The sequence below is a fragment of the Odocoileus virginianus genome, chromosome 31 (assembly GCF_023699985.2).
Source record: "Odocoileus virginianus isolate 20LAN1187 ecotype Illinois chromosome 31, Ovbor_1.2, whole genome shotgun sequence".
NCBI classification, from domain to species: domain Eukaryota; kingdom Metazoa; phylum Chordata; class Mammalia; order Artiodactyla; family Cervidae; genus Odocoileus; species Odocoileus virginianus.
The window spans coordinates 33,811,038-33,829,817 of NC_069704.1; the positions used below are offsets into that span (position 1 = coordinate 33,811,038).

The 18,780-nt window shown below is 38.3% G+C and overlaps 1 protein-coding gene across 2 annotated transcripts in view; it reads left to right on the top strand.

Annotated features, from left to right (window-relative positions):
- Positions 1-18,780, top strand: part of UBQLN1 (ubiquilin 1) — a 56,494-nt gene that overhangs the window by 14,034 nt on the left and 23,680 nt on the right. For both annotated transcript variants that reach the window (XM_020911338.2, XM_020911337.2), the window contains exon 2: positions 18,225-18,376. In XM_020911338.2, coding sequence (XP_020766997.2) covers positions 18,225-18,376 — 152 coding nt within the window. The remainder of the gene's footprint in view (positions 1-18,224; positions 18,377-18,780) is intronic.

Here is an 18,780-nt window from a genome sequence, read left to right on the forward strand (position 1 = left end):
TTTTCTTCCCCTGAACAAATCAGGAACAGGGAATAAATGAAGTAGACCCTGAACAGATGAGATTGGTGTCATGAAAGTTGATACTGTATTAAATCTTAGATTTTTTCATTTCATATAGTGTTCTACTTTATGTGGCCTTCTATTTCTTGATTATTTGCCTCTTCCTCTTCATATTAAAAATAGCAAATTTAGGGGGAAGAGGGTATGCTGTTAAGAAAAGAATGCACTGGAAGATTAAAAGCAAATATAAGACAGTTTGAGAGTCTGGAATAGTATTTCTGTATTGTAGCACAGCAGCTGATAACTGTACCAGTAACTAACTCAGCATTGTCAGAAAGTTAAATTGTATTTGGTAGAATGGAAAGCAGTTTTGGTTTTCACACAGGCGTGAACTTATATTAGCTGTATAATCCACTGATGGGAACACCTTACTTCTGATGATGTTGAGAAAATGAGAAGGCTGCTGAATGTTTTGTAGATGCTGAGTTGATTTCAGATCATTAAATAACTTACTTTGAGGTATGTTGAAATTTTGATTCTTGAGATTCTTGAGAACGTGTATAGTAGTTTTCACTTTTCAACCTTTCTAGCCTGTTGGGAATTTCTGAAGGTTGTCAAGAGCAAGACCAGAGTAGGAAACCTACATTTATAAGAAATGTGTATCCTGAGACTCATTCCAGGATGTATTTTCATTTTGAACTGGTGGTGGCCACATGAGCTGAAGGACAAAAATAAGCATATCTATTAAGGTAGTATAGAAATAACTAAAGGAAATTATGAAAATCCTTTTTGGTTAGGATTCCTCCCTAGGTATATGGAAGCATTTTATATAATTTGTTGCAATAAATTTTATGTTTCTACAGAAGAATATTGTCGGGGCTGCCTCCTGTCTAAAGCTGCTTTGAGAATTTTTAAGAATGCTAATCAAAGGATTAGTCTCCAAAGATATTTAAGCAGCTCATACAGCTCAATATCAGAAAAACAGCCCAGTCAAAAAATGGGCAGGACACGTCTAACCGGACATTTCTCTAAAGAAGACATACAGATGGCCAATAAACACGTGAAAAGATGTTCCACATTGCTAATTACTAGAGAATTGCAAATTGAAACTACTATGAGGCATCACCTTGCACCAATCAGAATGGCCATCATCATAAGATCTAGTAAACAGTAAATGCTGGAGAGGATGTGCTGTTGGTGGGAATGTAAACTGATACAGCCATTGTGGAGAACAATGTGGAGATTCCTTTAAAAACTAGGAATAGATCTACCATATGACCCAGTAATCCCACTACTGGGCATACACCCTGAGAAAACCACAGTTGTATAAGACACATGTACCCCAATGTTCATTGCAACAATATTTACAATAGCCAGGACATGGATACAACCTAGATGTCCATAGACAGATGAATGGATAAAAAGTTGAGGTACATACATACAATGGACTATTACTCAGTCATAAAAAGAAACAAATTTGAGTCAGTGGTAATGAGGTGGATGAACACCTTACAGAGTGAAATTGTCAGAGAAAAATATCATATATTAACATACATATATGGAATTTAGGAAAATAGTACTGATGAACCTATTTGCAGGGAAAGGATGGAGACATAGATGTAGAGAATGGACTTGTGGACATAGCAGAGGAAGGAGAGGGTGGAAAGAATGGAGAAGGTAGCTTTGACATATATACAGTATTGTGTGTCAGAATGATAGCTAATGGAAGTGTGTGTGTTTTAGTTGTGTCCGACTCTTTGTGACCCCATGGACTGTAGCCGGCCAGGCTCCTCTATCCGTGGGATTCTCCAGGCAAGAATACTGGAGTGGGTTGCCATTTCCTTCTCCAGGGGATTTTCCTGACCCAGGGATTGAACCCGGGTCTCCTGCGTTGCAGACAGGTTCTTTACCGTCTGAGCTACAGGGAAGCCTAGTAGCTGATGGGAAGTTGCTGTATAACGACAGGAGCCCAGCCTGGCATTCTGTGATGATGTAGAAGGGTAGGATGGGGAGAGGGGAGGGAGGCTTACACATGCTCAACAGACGCTAAGTTGCTTCTGTTGTATTTGACTCTGTGCAACCCTGTGGACCATAGCCTGCCAGGCTCCTCTGTCCCTGGGATTCACCAGGGAAAAGACTACTGGAGTGGGTTGCCGTGCTCTCCGCCAGGGTATCTTCCTGATCCAGTGATGAAATCTGCATCTATTTATGTCTCCTACATTGGCAGGTGGGTTCTTTACCCCTAGAGCCGCTTGGGAAGCCAATGTATAATTATGACTGATTTTCGCTGTTGTACCGCAGAAAACACAACAGAGTAAGGCGGTTTTCTTCCAATTAAAAAATAAATTAAATCCAACGTGATGCTCTTGATTTAAAGTTGAATTTTTCAGTTAATGCAAAATTTTGAGCATTCCATGTCAGTAAACACAGGATTGCATTATTCTAAAAGTTGCTAATTTTTTTTTCCTAAGTCAGTAGTACTTAGTTTCTGATTTTTTTTCTTGTGTTCAATAATAGATGATAGATAAATAATAAGAATAGATATAATAATAATAGATATAATAATAAATAATAATGGATAAAACAAACAGAAGTTCAAATGTTAGAGATCAAATTTTGGAAAATTTGAAGCCATTGTAAACTATTTCCTCTGCCTTTTGTAGAGTGCAGAATAGAAGTTAAAGGATGTATGAAGTACATGCAGGATTTTTGGCTCTTCTGTAAAAATATAACATCATATTTGGATTAAAATTTTCCAAAAGGTAGCTTATTTGGGAAACTAGAGCATATCTGATTTGGTATAATTAAAATTAAGATTTATTCTTTTTTGTTTTCAGTGGACTGGCAGGCTGCTGAGAGTTATTGTTATTCTTTGTTTTTGTAAAGTTTGTTACAAGCTTTGAATAATCTACTCAGAGTAAACCAATATTAGTCTGTTTGGGAGTAGTTCTAATTACCTAAATTGTTTGACATCAGTTATTTGAAATTTAAAATTTATTTATTTATTTTTTTTCCATTTATTTTTATTAGTTGGAGGCTAATTACTTTACATCATTACAGTAGTTTTTGTCATACATTGAAATGAATTAGCCATGGATTTACATGTATTCCCCATCCCGGTCCCCCCTCCCACCTCCCTCTCCACCCGATCCCTCTGGGTCTTCCCAGTGCAGCAGGCCCGAGCACTTGTCTCATGCACCCAAGCTGGGCTGGTGATCTGTTTCACCCTAGATAATATACATGTTTCAATGCTGTTCTCTTGAAACATCCCACCCTCGCCTTCTCCCAGAGTCCACAAGTCTGTTCTATACATCTGAAATTTAAAATTTATTTTTATAAGAATTGGATAATAGGTAGTCACATTACACAGTTTCTCTTTGTACTCTATCTCTGTCATAATGCTTTCTGATCTTCAACATGAAGTGCTATAAATTCTTATTTTGAATTGCCTTAGGTGCCCCTCAGAACCAAAAGTTTCATGAAGCTAGAGGATTCTAGTATCAGTGATGTTAATTTTCAACAATGCTGTAATTCTTTAGGAGAAGGTGATTTCTTATGAGTCTGTAAGGACTTTGGTTTCTTGAGATTTTTGTGAAGATTGAATGAGATGATGTGGGGATGTGGTTCGAGGCATGATGTAGCTGCTAGGTAAAATAATGATGAGTATAAGTGCATTTTGAACTGTGTGCCACTAAGATCTTACCCCTTTGCATCTAGGATATCAGAGAAGCCCCTAGTATGACCAGAAAGCCAAACTATCCTTCCCAACATCGACAATTCATGGTTAGTAGGATTCTAGCCCTTAAATATTACTAAGGGCTCAACTAAAGCATTCACTGCCATTCTACAATAGAAGCTTTTGAGGTTGTGGCTGTTTTGGATATCAGGTCTTAACTGTCTCTGCTTAATTATGCTCATGGATAACTGACTCTTATTCTTGGGTGATCATCTGTGTTGTGATTTCTGTGTCTCATAGCCACTCTGGTCTGCTACCTAAAACTAGAATTTTTAGACAAACTTTTGTTTTTAAGATTTTTACTGAAGTATAGGTGATTTATAATGTGTTAGTTTCCGGTGTACAGCAGAGTGAATGAGCTATACATGTACATATCTCCGCTCTTTTTTTTTGTTTTTTTTGGTCCATGTAGGTCATCACAGAGTATTGAGTAGAGTTCCCTGTGTTGCTCAGTAGAGTTTTACTTCAATAATTCTATTTATTTATTTTTAGTTGTGCTGAGTCTTTATTGCTGTGCAGGCTTTTTTCTCTAGTTGCAGCCAGTGGGGGCCTGTCTCCAGTTATGATGTGTGGGCTTCTCATTGTGGTGGCTTCAGTAGTTGGGCCATATAGGCTTAGTGGTTGTGACTTGTGGGCCCTAGGGTGTGCAGGCTTCAGTAGTTGGCAGTTCCTGGGCTCTGGAGCACAGGCTCAGTACTTGTGACATAGGCTGAGTTGCTCCACGGCATGTGAGATCTTCTTGGACCAGGGATTGAACCTGTGTCTTCTGCATTGGCAGGTGGATTCTTTACCACTAAGTCAACAGGGAAGCCCTGTAACAGTTTTTATATTGGACTATTCAGTGGGTATGTCACTAGTTTTACTTTGTTTTTTCCTTCTTGTTTATTTTTTAAAGCCATTTTGTATTGGGGTATAGCTGACTAATGGGGATGGAGGTTTGGGGAAGAATCATGGACTCTGTAAGAGTGTGCGTGTTCACTGACTGCAGCACACAGACTTCTTTATTTGCAGTGTGCAGGCTTGGTTGCCCTGTGGCATGTGGGATTTTAGTTCCCCGACCAGGGATTGAACCTTCATCCCCTGCATTGGAAGATGGATTCTTAACCACTGGACCACCAGAGAAGTCCCGTGTCAGAGGTTTTAAAGTTACCCGATTTTTATTTTAGGATTAGTCCCCTTCCTTTGTTTATTGGCCATTTAGATTTCATTTTTGTGAAGTTCTTATTTCAGTCTATTGGCTAGTTTTCAGTTGGCTTGTATTTTACTGATCTGTTGGCTTTCTGTATAAAATCTGGGTTTCAGGGTCTCTGTTGGTTTTTGGTATTGAGATATTTTCACTCTCTTGCTTAACATTTTACTCTGTTAATGATAGTTTAATTTATTGTGGATTTTTTATGACTAAATTTTTTTGTGTCCTATCTGGGAAATCTTTTCCAGTTGAACTAGTATTTTACTCATTTACCCTTTTGATACTGTTTAATTGCATGGTAGGGGTTCCTTTGTGGCTCAGTGGTATAGAATCTGCCTGCCCAACAGGAGATAGGGATTCAGTCTGTTTCAGGATCTTCCCCTGAAGAAGGGTATGGCAACCCACTCCAGTATTCTTGCTTGGAAAATTCTATGGACAGAGGACCCTGGTGGCGGCAGTCCTTGGAGTCGCAAAAGAGTTGGGCATGACTTAGTGACTCAACAACAACAATTGCATGGTTCTGTTTGCTCTGTGTGTGGAGAGCATGCTTTAAAAGATTTAAACTTCTTGAAATATGTTGACATGCTTTATGGCCCAGTATTGTTGTTGTTTAGTTGCTGAGTTGTGTCCTACTCTTTTTTTGTGACCCCAAAAATTGTAGCCTACTAGGTTCCTCCGTCCATAGGATTTCCCCGGCAAGAATACTGGAGTGAGTGGCCATTTCCTTCTCCAGGGAATCTTCCTGACCTAGGGATTGAGCTCATGTCTCCTGTATTGACAGGGGATTCTTTTCTTTACCTCTGAGCCACCAGGGAGGCCAGTATGTAAGTTTGTGAATGTACCAGAAAATGACATTTATTCTGTGGTTGTTGGAGACAGTGTTTTATACATGCCAGTTGAGTCATCAGTTAATTATGTTGTTCAAATGTTTTTTTTCCTTTTTGCCTGTTTTATTTTATCAGTTACTGAGGTAAATGTGCTATAAAATGTTACTGTACTTTTGGATTAGTCTATTTTTCTCTGTAGTTCTATTTTATTTTTGGTTTATGTATTTTGGAAACTGTATTATGATATACATGTACATTTAAAGTTTTCTTGTGAATTGAACACTTCCTAGTGTTGAAATGTCCTAGTTGCTTTTGTATTGTATTAAAGTTTGCTTTGTTCTGGGAACTATTCAGTATCCTGTGATAGATCATAATAGAAAAGAATATGAAAAAGAATGTGTATATATTTATATATTTACATATAATGTGTATAATTGAGTCTCTTTGCTGAACAAACTAATTAACAGAGTAAATCAACTACACTTCAACTGTAAAGAAAAAAAAATTGTGAGTAGCCTCACTAACTTTATTTGGTTAGTTTTTGCCTGGTCTATCTTTACCCATTCTTTTTTCTTCTTCCCTTAGTAATTTATGTGTATCTTTTTTTAAGCAATATGAAATTGGGTTTTTAGACCCAGTCTGGCAATTTTGTCTTTGTAACATGTAGTCTGTTATGTAATTATTGATACATTTGGTTTACAGTTCCCAATTTTACCACTGATTTCTGTCTTTCCTGTCTCTTCTATGTTGCTTTTTTCTCTTGTTTTGTATTATTCCAGCTATCCCCCCCCACCTTTTCCAGTTGCACCTTTTATTAGGTTGGTAGATGTATGCTGTTTATATTGTTTAATAGTTGCCCCAGAGAATACCATATGCATCTTATACAATGTCTAAATCAATAACTACTTGTACTTCTTTGCTGTTATTACAAGAACCTTGTAACAATTGAGCACTGTTTATACCTGCCTGCAGTCTATACTTGAACCCCCCTCCTTCCTTCCTCCTTTGTTCTCTTTTCCTTCTTCCAACATAAGACATTGTTATTAATACTTTATAAAGTCAGTTTTTGTTTTTATTTATTCTTTTTTTTTTTCACTTGCCACCCTTATCAAAGTAGGGCTCCTTCCTTTATTTATTTATTTATTTATTTTGGTTTTTGTCAAACATTGAAATGAATTAGCCATGGATTTACATGTATTTCCCATCCCGGTCCCCCCTCCCACCTCCCTCTCCACCCGATCCCTCTGGGTCTTCCCAGTGCACCAGGCCCGAGCACTTGTCTCATGCATCCAACCTGGGCTGGTGATCTGTTTCACCCTAGATAATATACATGTTTCGACGCTGTTCTCTTGAAACATCCCACCTTTGCCTTCTCCTACAGAGTCCACAAGTCTGTTCTATACATCTGAGTCTCTTCTTCTGTTTTGCATATAGGGTTATCGTTACCATCTTTCTAAATTCCATATATATGTGTTAGTATACTGTAATGGTCTTTATCTTTCTGGCTTACTTCACTCTGTATAATGGGCTCCAGTTTCATCCATCTCATTAGAACTGATTCAAATGAGTTCTTTTTAATGGCTGAGTAATATTCCACGGTGTATATGTACCACAGCTTCCTCATCCATTTGTCTGCTGATGGGCATCTGGGTTGCTTCCATGTCCTGGCTATTATAAACAGTGCTGCGATGAACATTGGGGTGCACATGTCTCTTTCAGATCTGGTTTCCTCGGTGTGTAGGCCCCAGAAGTGGGATTGCTGGGTCATATGGCAGTTCTATTTCCAGCTTTTTAAGAAATCTCCACACTGTTTTCCATAGTGGCTGTACTAGTTTGCATTCCCACCAACAGTGTAAGAGGGTTCCCTTTTCTCCACACCCTCTCCAGCATTTATTGCTTGTAGACTTTTGGATAGCAGCCATCCTGACTGGCGTGTAATGGTACCTCATTGTGGTTTTGATTTGCATTTCTCTGATAATGAGTGATGTTGAGCATCTTTTCATGTGTTTTTATTTATTCTTTCCGTTGTTTTATTCCTTCACCTAGGAGAGGATCATTTTCTTCTGTCTGAGGAATTCATTAACATGCCCTGTGTATGCTGGGTAACAAATTCTCTGTTTTTGTGTGTCAGAAAATGTCTATTTTGATTTCATTTTGGGGGGATTTGCACTGGATATGAAATTTTAGTTTGCCAGTTACTCTTCCCCCTTTAAAATTTTTCTTAATTTTAAAATCATGGGTAATTTTATCCTTCACTTAAAAATAAATGAAAAAAAAATCATGGGTAATTTTAAATATTTAAAGAAGTAGAGGTAATAGTAAGTTGACTCCCCATGAATCCTTCACCCAGCGTTGACAGTTTATCTTAGAGCCAGCCTTGTTTTAAGTGTACTTACCCTTAAGGCTCCTCTCAGTTCCATTATCTGACTCATCTCTCATGGATTATGTCTCTTCATCCTTTAATATTTTGGCACGTATCTCTAAAAGATAAGGATCCTCTTAAAAAAAACAGTACATTATCCTGCCTTACCAATTAATACTGTCTAAATTTCACCAATCCAGAATTTCCCCTTTGTCTCAAAATGACTTTTTAAGTGTTAATGTTAGCATGAATTTACTATATATTTTTGCCTTTTTAAAAAAAGACTTTTTAGAGCAGTTTTAGGTTTATAGCAACTTGAGCAGGAAATAGAGTTCCCATACTCCTTGCCGGCCCCCCCCCCCCCCCCCCCCCACTTAAATCTCTCCATTAACATCCCACTCTGGGGACGGCACATTTGTTACAATTGATGGACCTATATTGACACATCTTTATCATTCAAAATTCATAGTTTAAGACTCACTCTTGGTGTTTTGACAAGTGTATAGTGTATATGCTCTGCCTCTACCCTAACTCCTGGCAACCACTGATCCATTTACTGTCTCCATAGTTTTGTCCTTTCCAGAATGTTGTCTAGTTGGAATTATAGTAGCCTTTTAGTATGTAGCCTTTTAGATTGGCTTATTTGACTTAGTATGCATTTAAGGTTCCTGCATGGTTCTTTTGATGGTTTTATGGCTTCTTTCTTTTTTTTTTTTTTTTTCCGTTTTTCTTTTCTTTGTTTCCTTTTGGCTTATTTCTTTCTATTGCTAAATAATATCCCTTTGTCTGGGTGTACCATGGTTTATTTATTCACCTGTGGAACAATTTCTTGGTTGCTTGCAAGCTTTGACATTAATGAATAAAGCTGTCATATACACCTGTGAGGAGGTTTTGTTTGTCCATAAGTTTTCAACTCCTCTGGGTAAATACCAAATACCAGGGAGAGGGTCCTTGCTGGACCAGATGGTAAGACTATGTTTAGTTTTGTAAGAAATTGCTAAACTCTTCCAAAGTGGCTATACCATTTTGTATTCCCATCAGCAAGGAATGAGAGTTCTGTTTCATATCCTTGCCAGTATTTGATGATGTTTCTGTTTTAGTTTGGTCATCCTAATAGTTATATAGTGGTCTCTTCTTGTTTTAACTGGCAATTCCCTAATGGCCTATGATGCAAATATGCTTCTTTGCCATCTGTGTTTCTTCTTTGGTGAGATATCTGTTAAAATTTTTGCCTGTTTTGTAGTTGCATTCAGTTTTTCTTTCTAAAACTTGATTTATTTTTGTCTGCACTGGGCCTTTGTTGCTGTGCATGGGCTTTCTCTCGGTGAGTTGAGCTTGGGCTACTTGTCAGTTGTGGTGCACAGGCTTGTTGCGGGAACAGGCTCTAGGTGCAAGGGCTTCAGTCGTTGTGGTGCCTAGCCTCAGTAGTTGTGGCCCATAGGCTCTAAAGTGTGGTCTCAGTAGTTGTGGCACATGAGCCCAGCTGCCCCTTGGCATGTGGGATCCTCCCAGATCAGGGATCAAACCTGTGAACCCTGCGTTGACAGGCAGACTCTAAACCATTGGATCACCAGAGAATTACTTTAAATAACAGTCCTTTATCAGATGATCATTTCAAGAGTTTTCTCCCAGTCTGGCTTTTCCCATTCTCTTGCAAAACATTTCTGTTGCAAATGAGATGCAGATAAAGCTCATATGTTGCAAGGAACTGATAAGTTCCCTATTTTTTCCTCTTTTGTACTAATTATGCATTTGTTTTTCCTGCCTTGTTGTATTAGCTGGAGTTTTCAATATGGTGTTGAATAGAGTGAATAGAGAGCAGACACCCCCCCTTTTTTTCCTTTAAAGTTTGTTTTTATTGTGGTAAAAGTCACATGATGTAAAACACAGCATTTTAACCATGTTTAACTGTACAGTTCAGTGGCACTGAGTACATTCACATTGTTGCACAGCTGTCACCATCATCCCTCTCCTCTTCACCTTCCTAAGCTGAAGTTCTGTCCCCATTAAGCTCTGACTCCCCATTGCCCCTCCTTGCTTCCTGGCCCCTGGCATCTAGCAATGTATTTTCTGACTCTGATAATTTGTCTGTTCTAGGTATCTTGTATAAGTGGAATCAAATAGTATTTGGAGAGCAGACAGCCTTGCTTTGTTACTGGTCTTAGAGGGAAAACATTCAATTGGTCACTATTATTACTCCAAACAGTAGATATTTTGTAGATGTACTTTATCAGGTCTAAGTAGTTTCCTTTTATTCCTGATTTCCTGGAAATTTTCTTAGAAATGAATGCTTTCTAATGCTTTTTTGTTACTGATTGATAAGATGGTGTGGATTTTCTTTTCCTTTTGTCATTATGGTGAATTATATTGGTTTTTCAAATGTTGACATTTCTAGGGTAAACCTCACTTGGTCATTAAGAATTATTCTTGTTCTATATTACTGGATTTAACTTGGTGGTATTTTATGAAGCATTTCTGTCTGTGTTCATGAGGGATATTGGTCTGTAGTTTTTCTTTTCTAGTTTTGGTATCAGGGTAATAATATTGCCCTCATGAAATTAATTGAAAGTGTTTCCTTTTTTATTTTCAGAAGAGAGTGTGTGAGTTCTGGTAGCTTGAATCTTTCAAGATATCGGTCCATTTCATCCAAGTTATCAAACACCTTGCATGCAGAGTTTTTCTTGCGCTTTTCTGGTGGCTCAGTCATAAAAAATCTGCCTGCCTATGCAGGAGACTTGAGTTCCATCCCTGGATCGGGTAGATCCCTCGGAGAAGGAAATGGTTCATGGGATCGCAAGAGAGTTGGACACGATTTAGCAGCTAAACAACAACAGTAAGGAATAAGGAATTTTCCTCATTATCCTTTTAATTGTGAGGTCTGTAGTCATTTTCTTTTCTTGTTCCTGATATTGCTAATTTATATCTTCTGGCTTTTTTTTGGCCTTTGTATCTAGATTCTAATCAATTTTACTGATATTTTGAGAGATGTTTTTCTTATTTTTCTGTTTTCTAAAGGTTGAAACTGTAGGCTGCTGATTTGTGACCTTTCTTAAATTTATGTCTTTAACGGTTTAAATTTTTCTAGGTATTGCTGTAGCTGTATCTTACAAATTTTGACATTGTAGCTTCATTTTTGTTCAGTTGAAAATATTTTTTTAATTGTTCTTTAAGACTTTCTTTTTGACCCATGACTTATTTGGAAGTGTTTTGTTTAATTTGGAAAAGTTTCAGGTATCTCTCTGTTATCGATTTCTACTATTACTCCATTAGTGTCAGAGAGTATACTTACATGGTTTCAAACTTACAATTATTAACATTTCCAAAGTTTGTTTTAAGATCCAGTTTATGATTTTATCTTGGTTGAGTGTCCCATGTTTACTTAAAAGTTTCATTTTCTTCTGTAGGTTCCTCTCTGCTTTTTCCTGTTAGCAAGTTATTTGTTAAGGACACCTTTTTTGTTGTTGAGTTTAGTGACTGTTTCCTTTTAATGTCACTTACTATGTTCATTAATCACCTGCAAATTTGGGGGAAATTTATTAGAGCACTGTCCATCAGAACCATCCGATCACCTGGGAAGTTTGTTAAACCATAGATTAAAAAAAAAAAAAAAAAAAACCAAAAAAAAAAAAAAAACCATAGCTTGCTGGGCCTCATCCCCAGAGTTTCTGATTTGACTGGGTCCTGAGAATTTGCCAACAAAGGTCCATCTAGTCAAGGCTATTGTTTTTCCAGTGGTCATGTATGGATGTGAGAGTTGGACTGTGAAGAAAGCTGAGCACCGAAGAATTGATGCTTTTGAACTGTGGTGTTGGAAAAGACTCTTGAGAGGCCCTTGGACTGCAAGGAGATCCAACCAGTCCATCCTAAAGGAGATCAGTCCTAGGTGTTCACTGGAAGGACTGATGCTGAAGCTGAAACTCCAATACTTTGGCCACCTCATGTGAAGAGTTGACTCATTGGAAAAGACCCTGATGCTGGGAGGGATTGGGGGCAGGAGGAGAAGGGGACAACAGGATGAGATGGCTGGATGGCATCACCGACATGGGCCATGATGGGCATGAGTTTGAGTAAACTCCGGGAGTTGGTGATGGACAGGGAGGCCTGGCGTGCTACGATTCATGGGGTTGCAAAGAGTTGGACATGACTGAGTGACTGAACTGAACTGAGAATTTGCATTTCTATCAAATTAACCTGGTAATGGTGAAAGTTGCTCATCTGGGGGACAGCAGTTTGAGAAGTACAGCTCTGAAACAGTTTCTCAACCTTGTTATTGTTGACATTTGGGGTTTTAAAATCCTTTGTTGTTGAGGCTGAGCTGTGTGTTAATAGGTTATTTAGTGTCTTCCGTCTCTACCCACTAGTGCTACTTAATCTATGTTGTGACAATGAAAAATGTCCTCAAATATTGCCAGATGCTCCCCAGGGCAGATAGAGGCCTCCACTCACTTCAGGAACCACTGCCTTGGATAACTATCTAGTGAAAACCCTTAAGTCTTTATCTCTAAGTTCTTTTATTTTAGCCTAGTTAGATTTTCCTTGGAGACATTGTATATTATTATCTTTTTGCTTGGATGTTGAAAGTCCAGATGCCAGCATTCCATTTGATAGCTGTGAGGGGAATGGGGAAAGGCTGAGCATCTCGTATGTCTCTGTTGACTTAATCTTCTTCTTTTAGTGTTGTACTCCTGTTCTCGGTGTGCCTAGTATGTTCTTTAGTCCAGAGACCCTGTTCCCCTTCCAGAGGAAAGAAAATTCTCCCTCCTTTTTGTTGGGTTTGGGGAGGGACGATTGCTTGCTTAGCATGCAGTGAAGATGTGTCTGCTTTGATTTTCAAATCCCCTATTTTAGTCAGTCCTTCAGCATCTGTCACCTTATACCCTGTTCTCAGCCCCTGGTGGTACCATAGTGAGTCTTCTAGGAATTCTGTAGATTGTGGGGGGGGGTGGTGGTGGTGGTGGATTGTATTAGCTTGGTTTTCTGTATTGCCAGTTGAGGATTCAATTCTCCTGGGTCCATTGGATGTTTAGAATCAAAACTTTGTTCTAGTTAAAACCAAAAGGTCTCAATTTCTTCTATTTTATGAGTTTCTGCCTTAAAATGTTTCTTCCTCCAGATCGTATTCTGATTAACGGACATATCTAGAATATATAAAGAATTTTTATAGCCCAGTAATAGGAAGGCAAATAACCCAATTAAAAAATGGGCAAAGGCTGTGAATAAAGTTCTCCAAAGATATAAATAGAAGCACACGAAAAGATGCTCAATGTCATTAGTTGTCAGGGAGATGGAAATGAAAACTACAGCATATCTACTAGGGTGGCTGTTAAAAACAAATTAGGCGATAAATATTGGTGATGATGTGGAGAGATTAGAACCTTATACACTGCTGGTAGGATTGTACAATAGTAATAGCCATTAAATACTTACGATAACACTCTGGCAGTTCCTTACGTGATTAAGAATTAAGAGTCATTTAATTCTGCATCTGAGTATGTACCCAAGAGAAATGCAATCATATGTCCACAGAAAAACTTGTACATAAATGCTTGTTGTTTAGTTGCTACGCCATGTCTCACTCTTTCAGGACCCCATGGACTGTATGCTACCAGCCTCTTCTGTCCATGAGATTTCCCAGGCAAGAATATTGGAGTGGATTGCTGTTTTCCTTTTCCAGGGGATCTTCCCCACTCAGTTTATAGCAACATTATTCATAACAGCGAAAAGGTGGAAACAGTGCAAGTGCCCATCAATTGATGGATAAACAAAATGTTGTATATTCATACAATAGAAGGTTTGGCCATAAAAAGTGATGAACTGTTGACACATACCACAACATGAATGCACCTTTCATACATGTTAAGTGCAATTGCCAAGTGATAACCACAGGACTGCCAGGGAGCTCCCCGATTACTGGTTTCTTACGGTTTGGAGTGATGGGGGGATAGGGAGGTCATAACTAAAAGGTACTGGTTTCTTTTTGAGAACATGAAAATGTAAAAATTGACCATGGTGATGGTTGAATGAAATCTGTGAATATACTAAAAAGCCATTGTATGCCAAAAATGGGTGACTGAAGTGACTTAGCACAGGGCATAGTTAATCTGAGTTCAGTTCAGTTCAGTTCAGTTGCTCAGTTGTGTCCAACTCTTTGCAACCCCATGAACCACAGCACGCCAGGCCTCCCTATCCATCACCAACTCCTGGAGTCCACCCAAACCCAAGTCCATTGAGTCGGTGATGCCATCCAACCATTTCATCCTCTGTTGTCCCCTTCTCCTCCTGCCCTCAATCTTTCCCAGCATCAGGGTCTTTTCAAATGAGTCAGCTCTTCGCATCAGGTGGCGAAAGTATTAGAGTTTCAGCTTCAACATCACTCCTTTTAATGAACACGCAGGACTGATCTCCTTCAGAATGGACTGGTTGGATCTCCTTGCAGTCCAAGGGACTCTCAAGAGTCTTCTCCAACACCACAGTTCAAAAGCATCAGTTCTTCAGTGCTCAGCTTTCTTTATTGTCCAACTCTCACATCCATACATGACTACTGGATAAAACCATAGCCTTGACTAGATGCACCTTTGTTGGCAAAGTAATGTCTCTGCTTTTTAATATGCTGTCTAGGTTGGTCATAACTTTCCTTCCAAGGAGTAAGCGTCTTTGAATTTCATGGCTGCAATCACCATCTGCAGAGATTTTGGAGCCCAGAAAAATAAAGTCTGCCACTGTTTCCCCATCTATTTTCCATGAAGTGATGGGACCATATGCCATGATCTTGGTTTTCTGAATGTTGAGCTTTAAGCCAACATTTTCACTCTCCTCTTTCACTTTCATCAAGAGGCTCTTTAGTTTTTCTTCACTTTCTGCCATAAGGGTGGTGTCATCTACATATCTGAGGTTATTGATATTTTTCCTGGCAGATTTCTCCCGGCAGTCTTGATTCCAGCTTGTACTTCTTCCAGCCCAGTGTTTCTCATGATGTACTCTGCATATAAGTTAAATAAGCAGGGTGACAATATACAGCCTTGACGTACTCCTTTCCTGATTTGGAACTAGTCTGTTGTTCTATGTCCAGTTCTAACTGTTGTTTCCTGACCTGATACAGGTTTCTCAAGAGACAGGTCAGGTGGTCTGGTACTCCTGTCTCTTTCAGAATTTTCCACAGTTTATTGTGATCCACACAGTCAAAGACTTTGGCATAGTCAATAAAGCTGAAATAGATGTTTTTCTGGAACTCTGTTCTTTTTCGATGTTGGCAATTTGATCTCTGGTTCCTCTGCCTTTTCTAAAACCAGCTTGAACATCTGGAAGTTCACAGTTCTTGTATTGCTGAAGCCTGGCTTGGAGAATTTTAAGCATCAGTTGACTAGCGTGTGAGATGAGTGCAATTGTGTGGTAGTTTGAGCATTCTTTGGGATTGCCTTTCTTGGGGATTAGAGTGAATACGGACCTTTTCCAGTCCTGTGGCCACTGCTGAGTTTTCCAAATTTGCTGGCATATTGAGTGCAGCACTTTCACAGCAGCATCTTTCAGGATTTGAAATAACTCAACTGGAATTCCATCACCTCTGCTAGCTTTGTTCATAGTGATGATTCCTAAGGCCCACTTGACTTCACATTCCAGGATGTCTGGCTCTAGGTGAGTGATCACACTATCGTGATTATCTGGGTCGTGAAGATCTTTTTTGTACAGTTCTTCTGTGGATTCTTGCCACCTCTTTTTAATATCTTCTGCATCTGTTAAGTCCATATCATTTCTGTCCTTTATTGAGCCCATATTTGCATAAAATATTCCCTTGGTATCTAACTTTCTTGAAGAGATCTCTAGACTTTCCCATTCTGTTGTTTTCCTCTGTTTTGCAGTGATCACTGAGGAAGGCCTTCTTTTATCTCTCCTTGCTATTCTTTGAAACTCTGCATTCAAATGTGTATATCTTTCCTTTTCCCCTTTGCTTTTAATCTGAGTAGATTGGTTCTTAAAGTCAGACCTAGATTTCAAGCTTGAAAAAGAAAAGTGAAAGTGAAGTTGCTCAGTCGTGTCCAACTCTTTGCGATCCCATGGACTGTAGCCTGCTAGGCTCCTCCATCCATGGGATTCTCCAGGCAAGAATACTGGAGTGGGGTGTCATTTCCTTCTCCAGGGGAATCTTCCCGACCCAGGGATTGAACCCGGATCTCCTCACTGCAGGCAGACTCTTTACTGAGCCACCAGGGGCTCCAGTTTCAGGCTTAACCAGTCAGTTGATTAGCTGTGTCACTGTGAGAGGAGTATATTGAACCCATCTGTTTCTGTATCTGAAATAGGATTAAGAGTCATCTTCAGTTACTGAGGTTTAAAGAGCTGGCCTTCTCGTAGCTGCTGTTCATTAAACCACCTTCTGTACTTGGTGCTTGAGTTTCACATCCGTTCTCATTCCATTCTTGTGAAATTATGTTATGCACATTCCCTTACTATTTCTAACCGCAGCCAAAGAGAAAAATTCATTTCTTAATTCATGCTTAATAATATGAGAACGGTTAATTCATGATTGGACTTAATCTTTTTATATAGAATATTGTGCTACTGGTGCGTTAGCAAAGATTTTTCTAGTTGAAAATTGCTTATTTTATATAAAAGAGTTATATATCATGTTTTCAAAGGAAGGAAAGTTCAGATGATAAAGGCCTGAAATATTTACTGTAGTATAATTTCACATTTATGATTTTTAAGTAAAAGTTACATTGAGTGTTGTAACTTGATTATGGAAAATTTCATTTATACACAAAGGTAGAATGTGATGAATTTTTGTTCACCTCTCTTTGACCATGATTGACATACGATCTGTCTTGCTTTATGTTTGTATTCCTCCACATCTCCCCTCCTACCCCTGTAAGAAAATGTTAGATATTATTTAATGTGTCTTTCTACTTACTGTGACAACCAGAACTTAACCCCTTATATTTCCAAAATATTGCCTTGATGATAATGTTAATTATCTCTTGAGACCCATTTCTATAGGGCATTGTGGTATGATGGGATTCTTTTAATTTCTTTACCCACCCTGAGATTTTCTGACTTCAACAGTGGAGTAAAACCTAAATGTATAGGTGATTTTAATGAAAGTGTGAGAAGCTTATCTAGCATAGAATAAGTAAACTTTTCTTATCTTGGTTTGGCCAGAAAGTTTGTTCTGGCTTTTCCGCAAGATACTATGGAAAAACTCAAATGAACTTTTTGGGTAGTCCAATAGTATGACACACTCTTCTGTTGTATGTTTCTGCATTTTATTCTCCTCCCTGGGAAGCCTTTCTTGAGGTTTTCTTGGCTTCTTCCTAATTATATTTTACGAAAACTTTCTCTATCCTTAGTACTTCCTCTGTACTTTGTGGTTTACTTGACTGCTCGCCTTCAGGGAGGAATTTTTACTTTCTGTTTCTGCATGATGTGTGTGTTCTTGTGTTCAGTTGCTCAGTCGTGTCTGACTCTTTGTGACCCTGTTGATTGTAGCCTGCCAGGCTCTTCTGTCGATGCGATTTCCAGCAAGAATACTGGAGTGGGTTGCCATTTTCTTCTCCAGGGGACCCGAACCCACATCTCCTGCATTGGCAGGTGTACTTTTTACCACTGAGCTACAGGGCAAGCCTGTATCTGCATGATACTGTTTGTTAATAGATGTTGAATGAAAGAGGTGGGGCATAAAGTCAGTATAATAGGCCAATAATCAGGCCAATAATAAGAGGTTGGCTTTCTCTATATTGAACTAGAAAGGAGCAGAATTTGAGATGGAAATCCGAGGAAAGGAATATTGTAAACTTGGTAAGAGCTATGTGTAACTTGAACTACATTTAATACCATTGATGTAAAATTGAACAAGGCTATGACGGAGAAGTGGATTATTAGGCCTTGAATATAGGATTTATGCATCTGTAATAAAACATTTGCATTAGAGATGAGTGAAATGGTAATACTCATTTCCCACTAAGATCAAGATAATGGACACAGAAAGGATATGTCTTCATATTGTTTGAGTTATTGTAGTATCTGTATTGGGGGATTTTTGAAGTAATTCTTCTAGAAACTAGACTAGATGATGCTATGTAAACATCTGTAATATATATTTATTTTGTTCTTGCTTAGTTCAAGGAAGAAATCTCTAAACGTTTCAAATCACATACTGACCAACTTGTGTTGATATTTGCTGGAAAAATTTTAAAAGATCAAGATACTTTGAGTCAGCATGGAATTCACGATGGACTTACTGTTCACCTTGTCATCAAAACACAAAACAGGTAAGTTTTTAGAAACATTTTAGCTGTACACCATGAATAAATGTTTATATTACCCTTTTAAAAATAACCAGTCTTGGCTTTAAATGATTTGCTGTCATTAATGTGTAAGTAGATTAAAATTCATTTATTTGCTGCTGTTGATAACCAGATGTTTTAAAGAAAGCCAATATGATTCAGTAATGCTAATGCTTACACATTTGATATTTTAAAATGTTCATCATCATTATTATATTACTTGAATTACAGAACAAGCAAATTAATGTTTTGAGCTGTGTTTTTTTTGTTTCAGATTTTTGGACAAAGATTAGAAGTGTGACTCATTTTCTTTGCAAACCACAAATTAGTAACCATATTTCATTAAATCTAAGGCACTATTCAGTTCTTAAGAAATACTTTTATTTGTG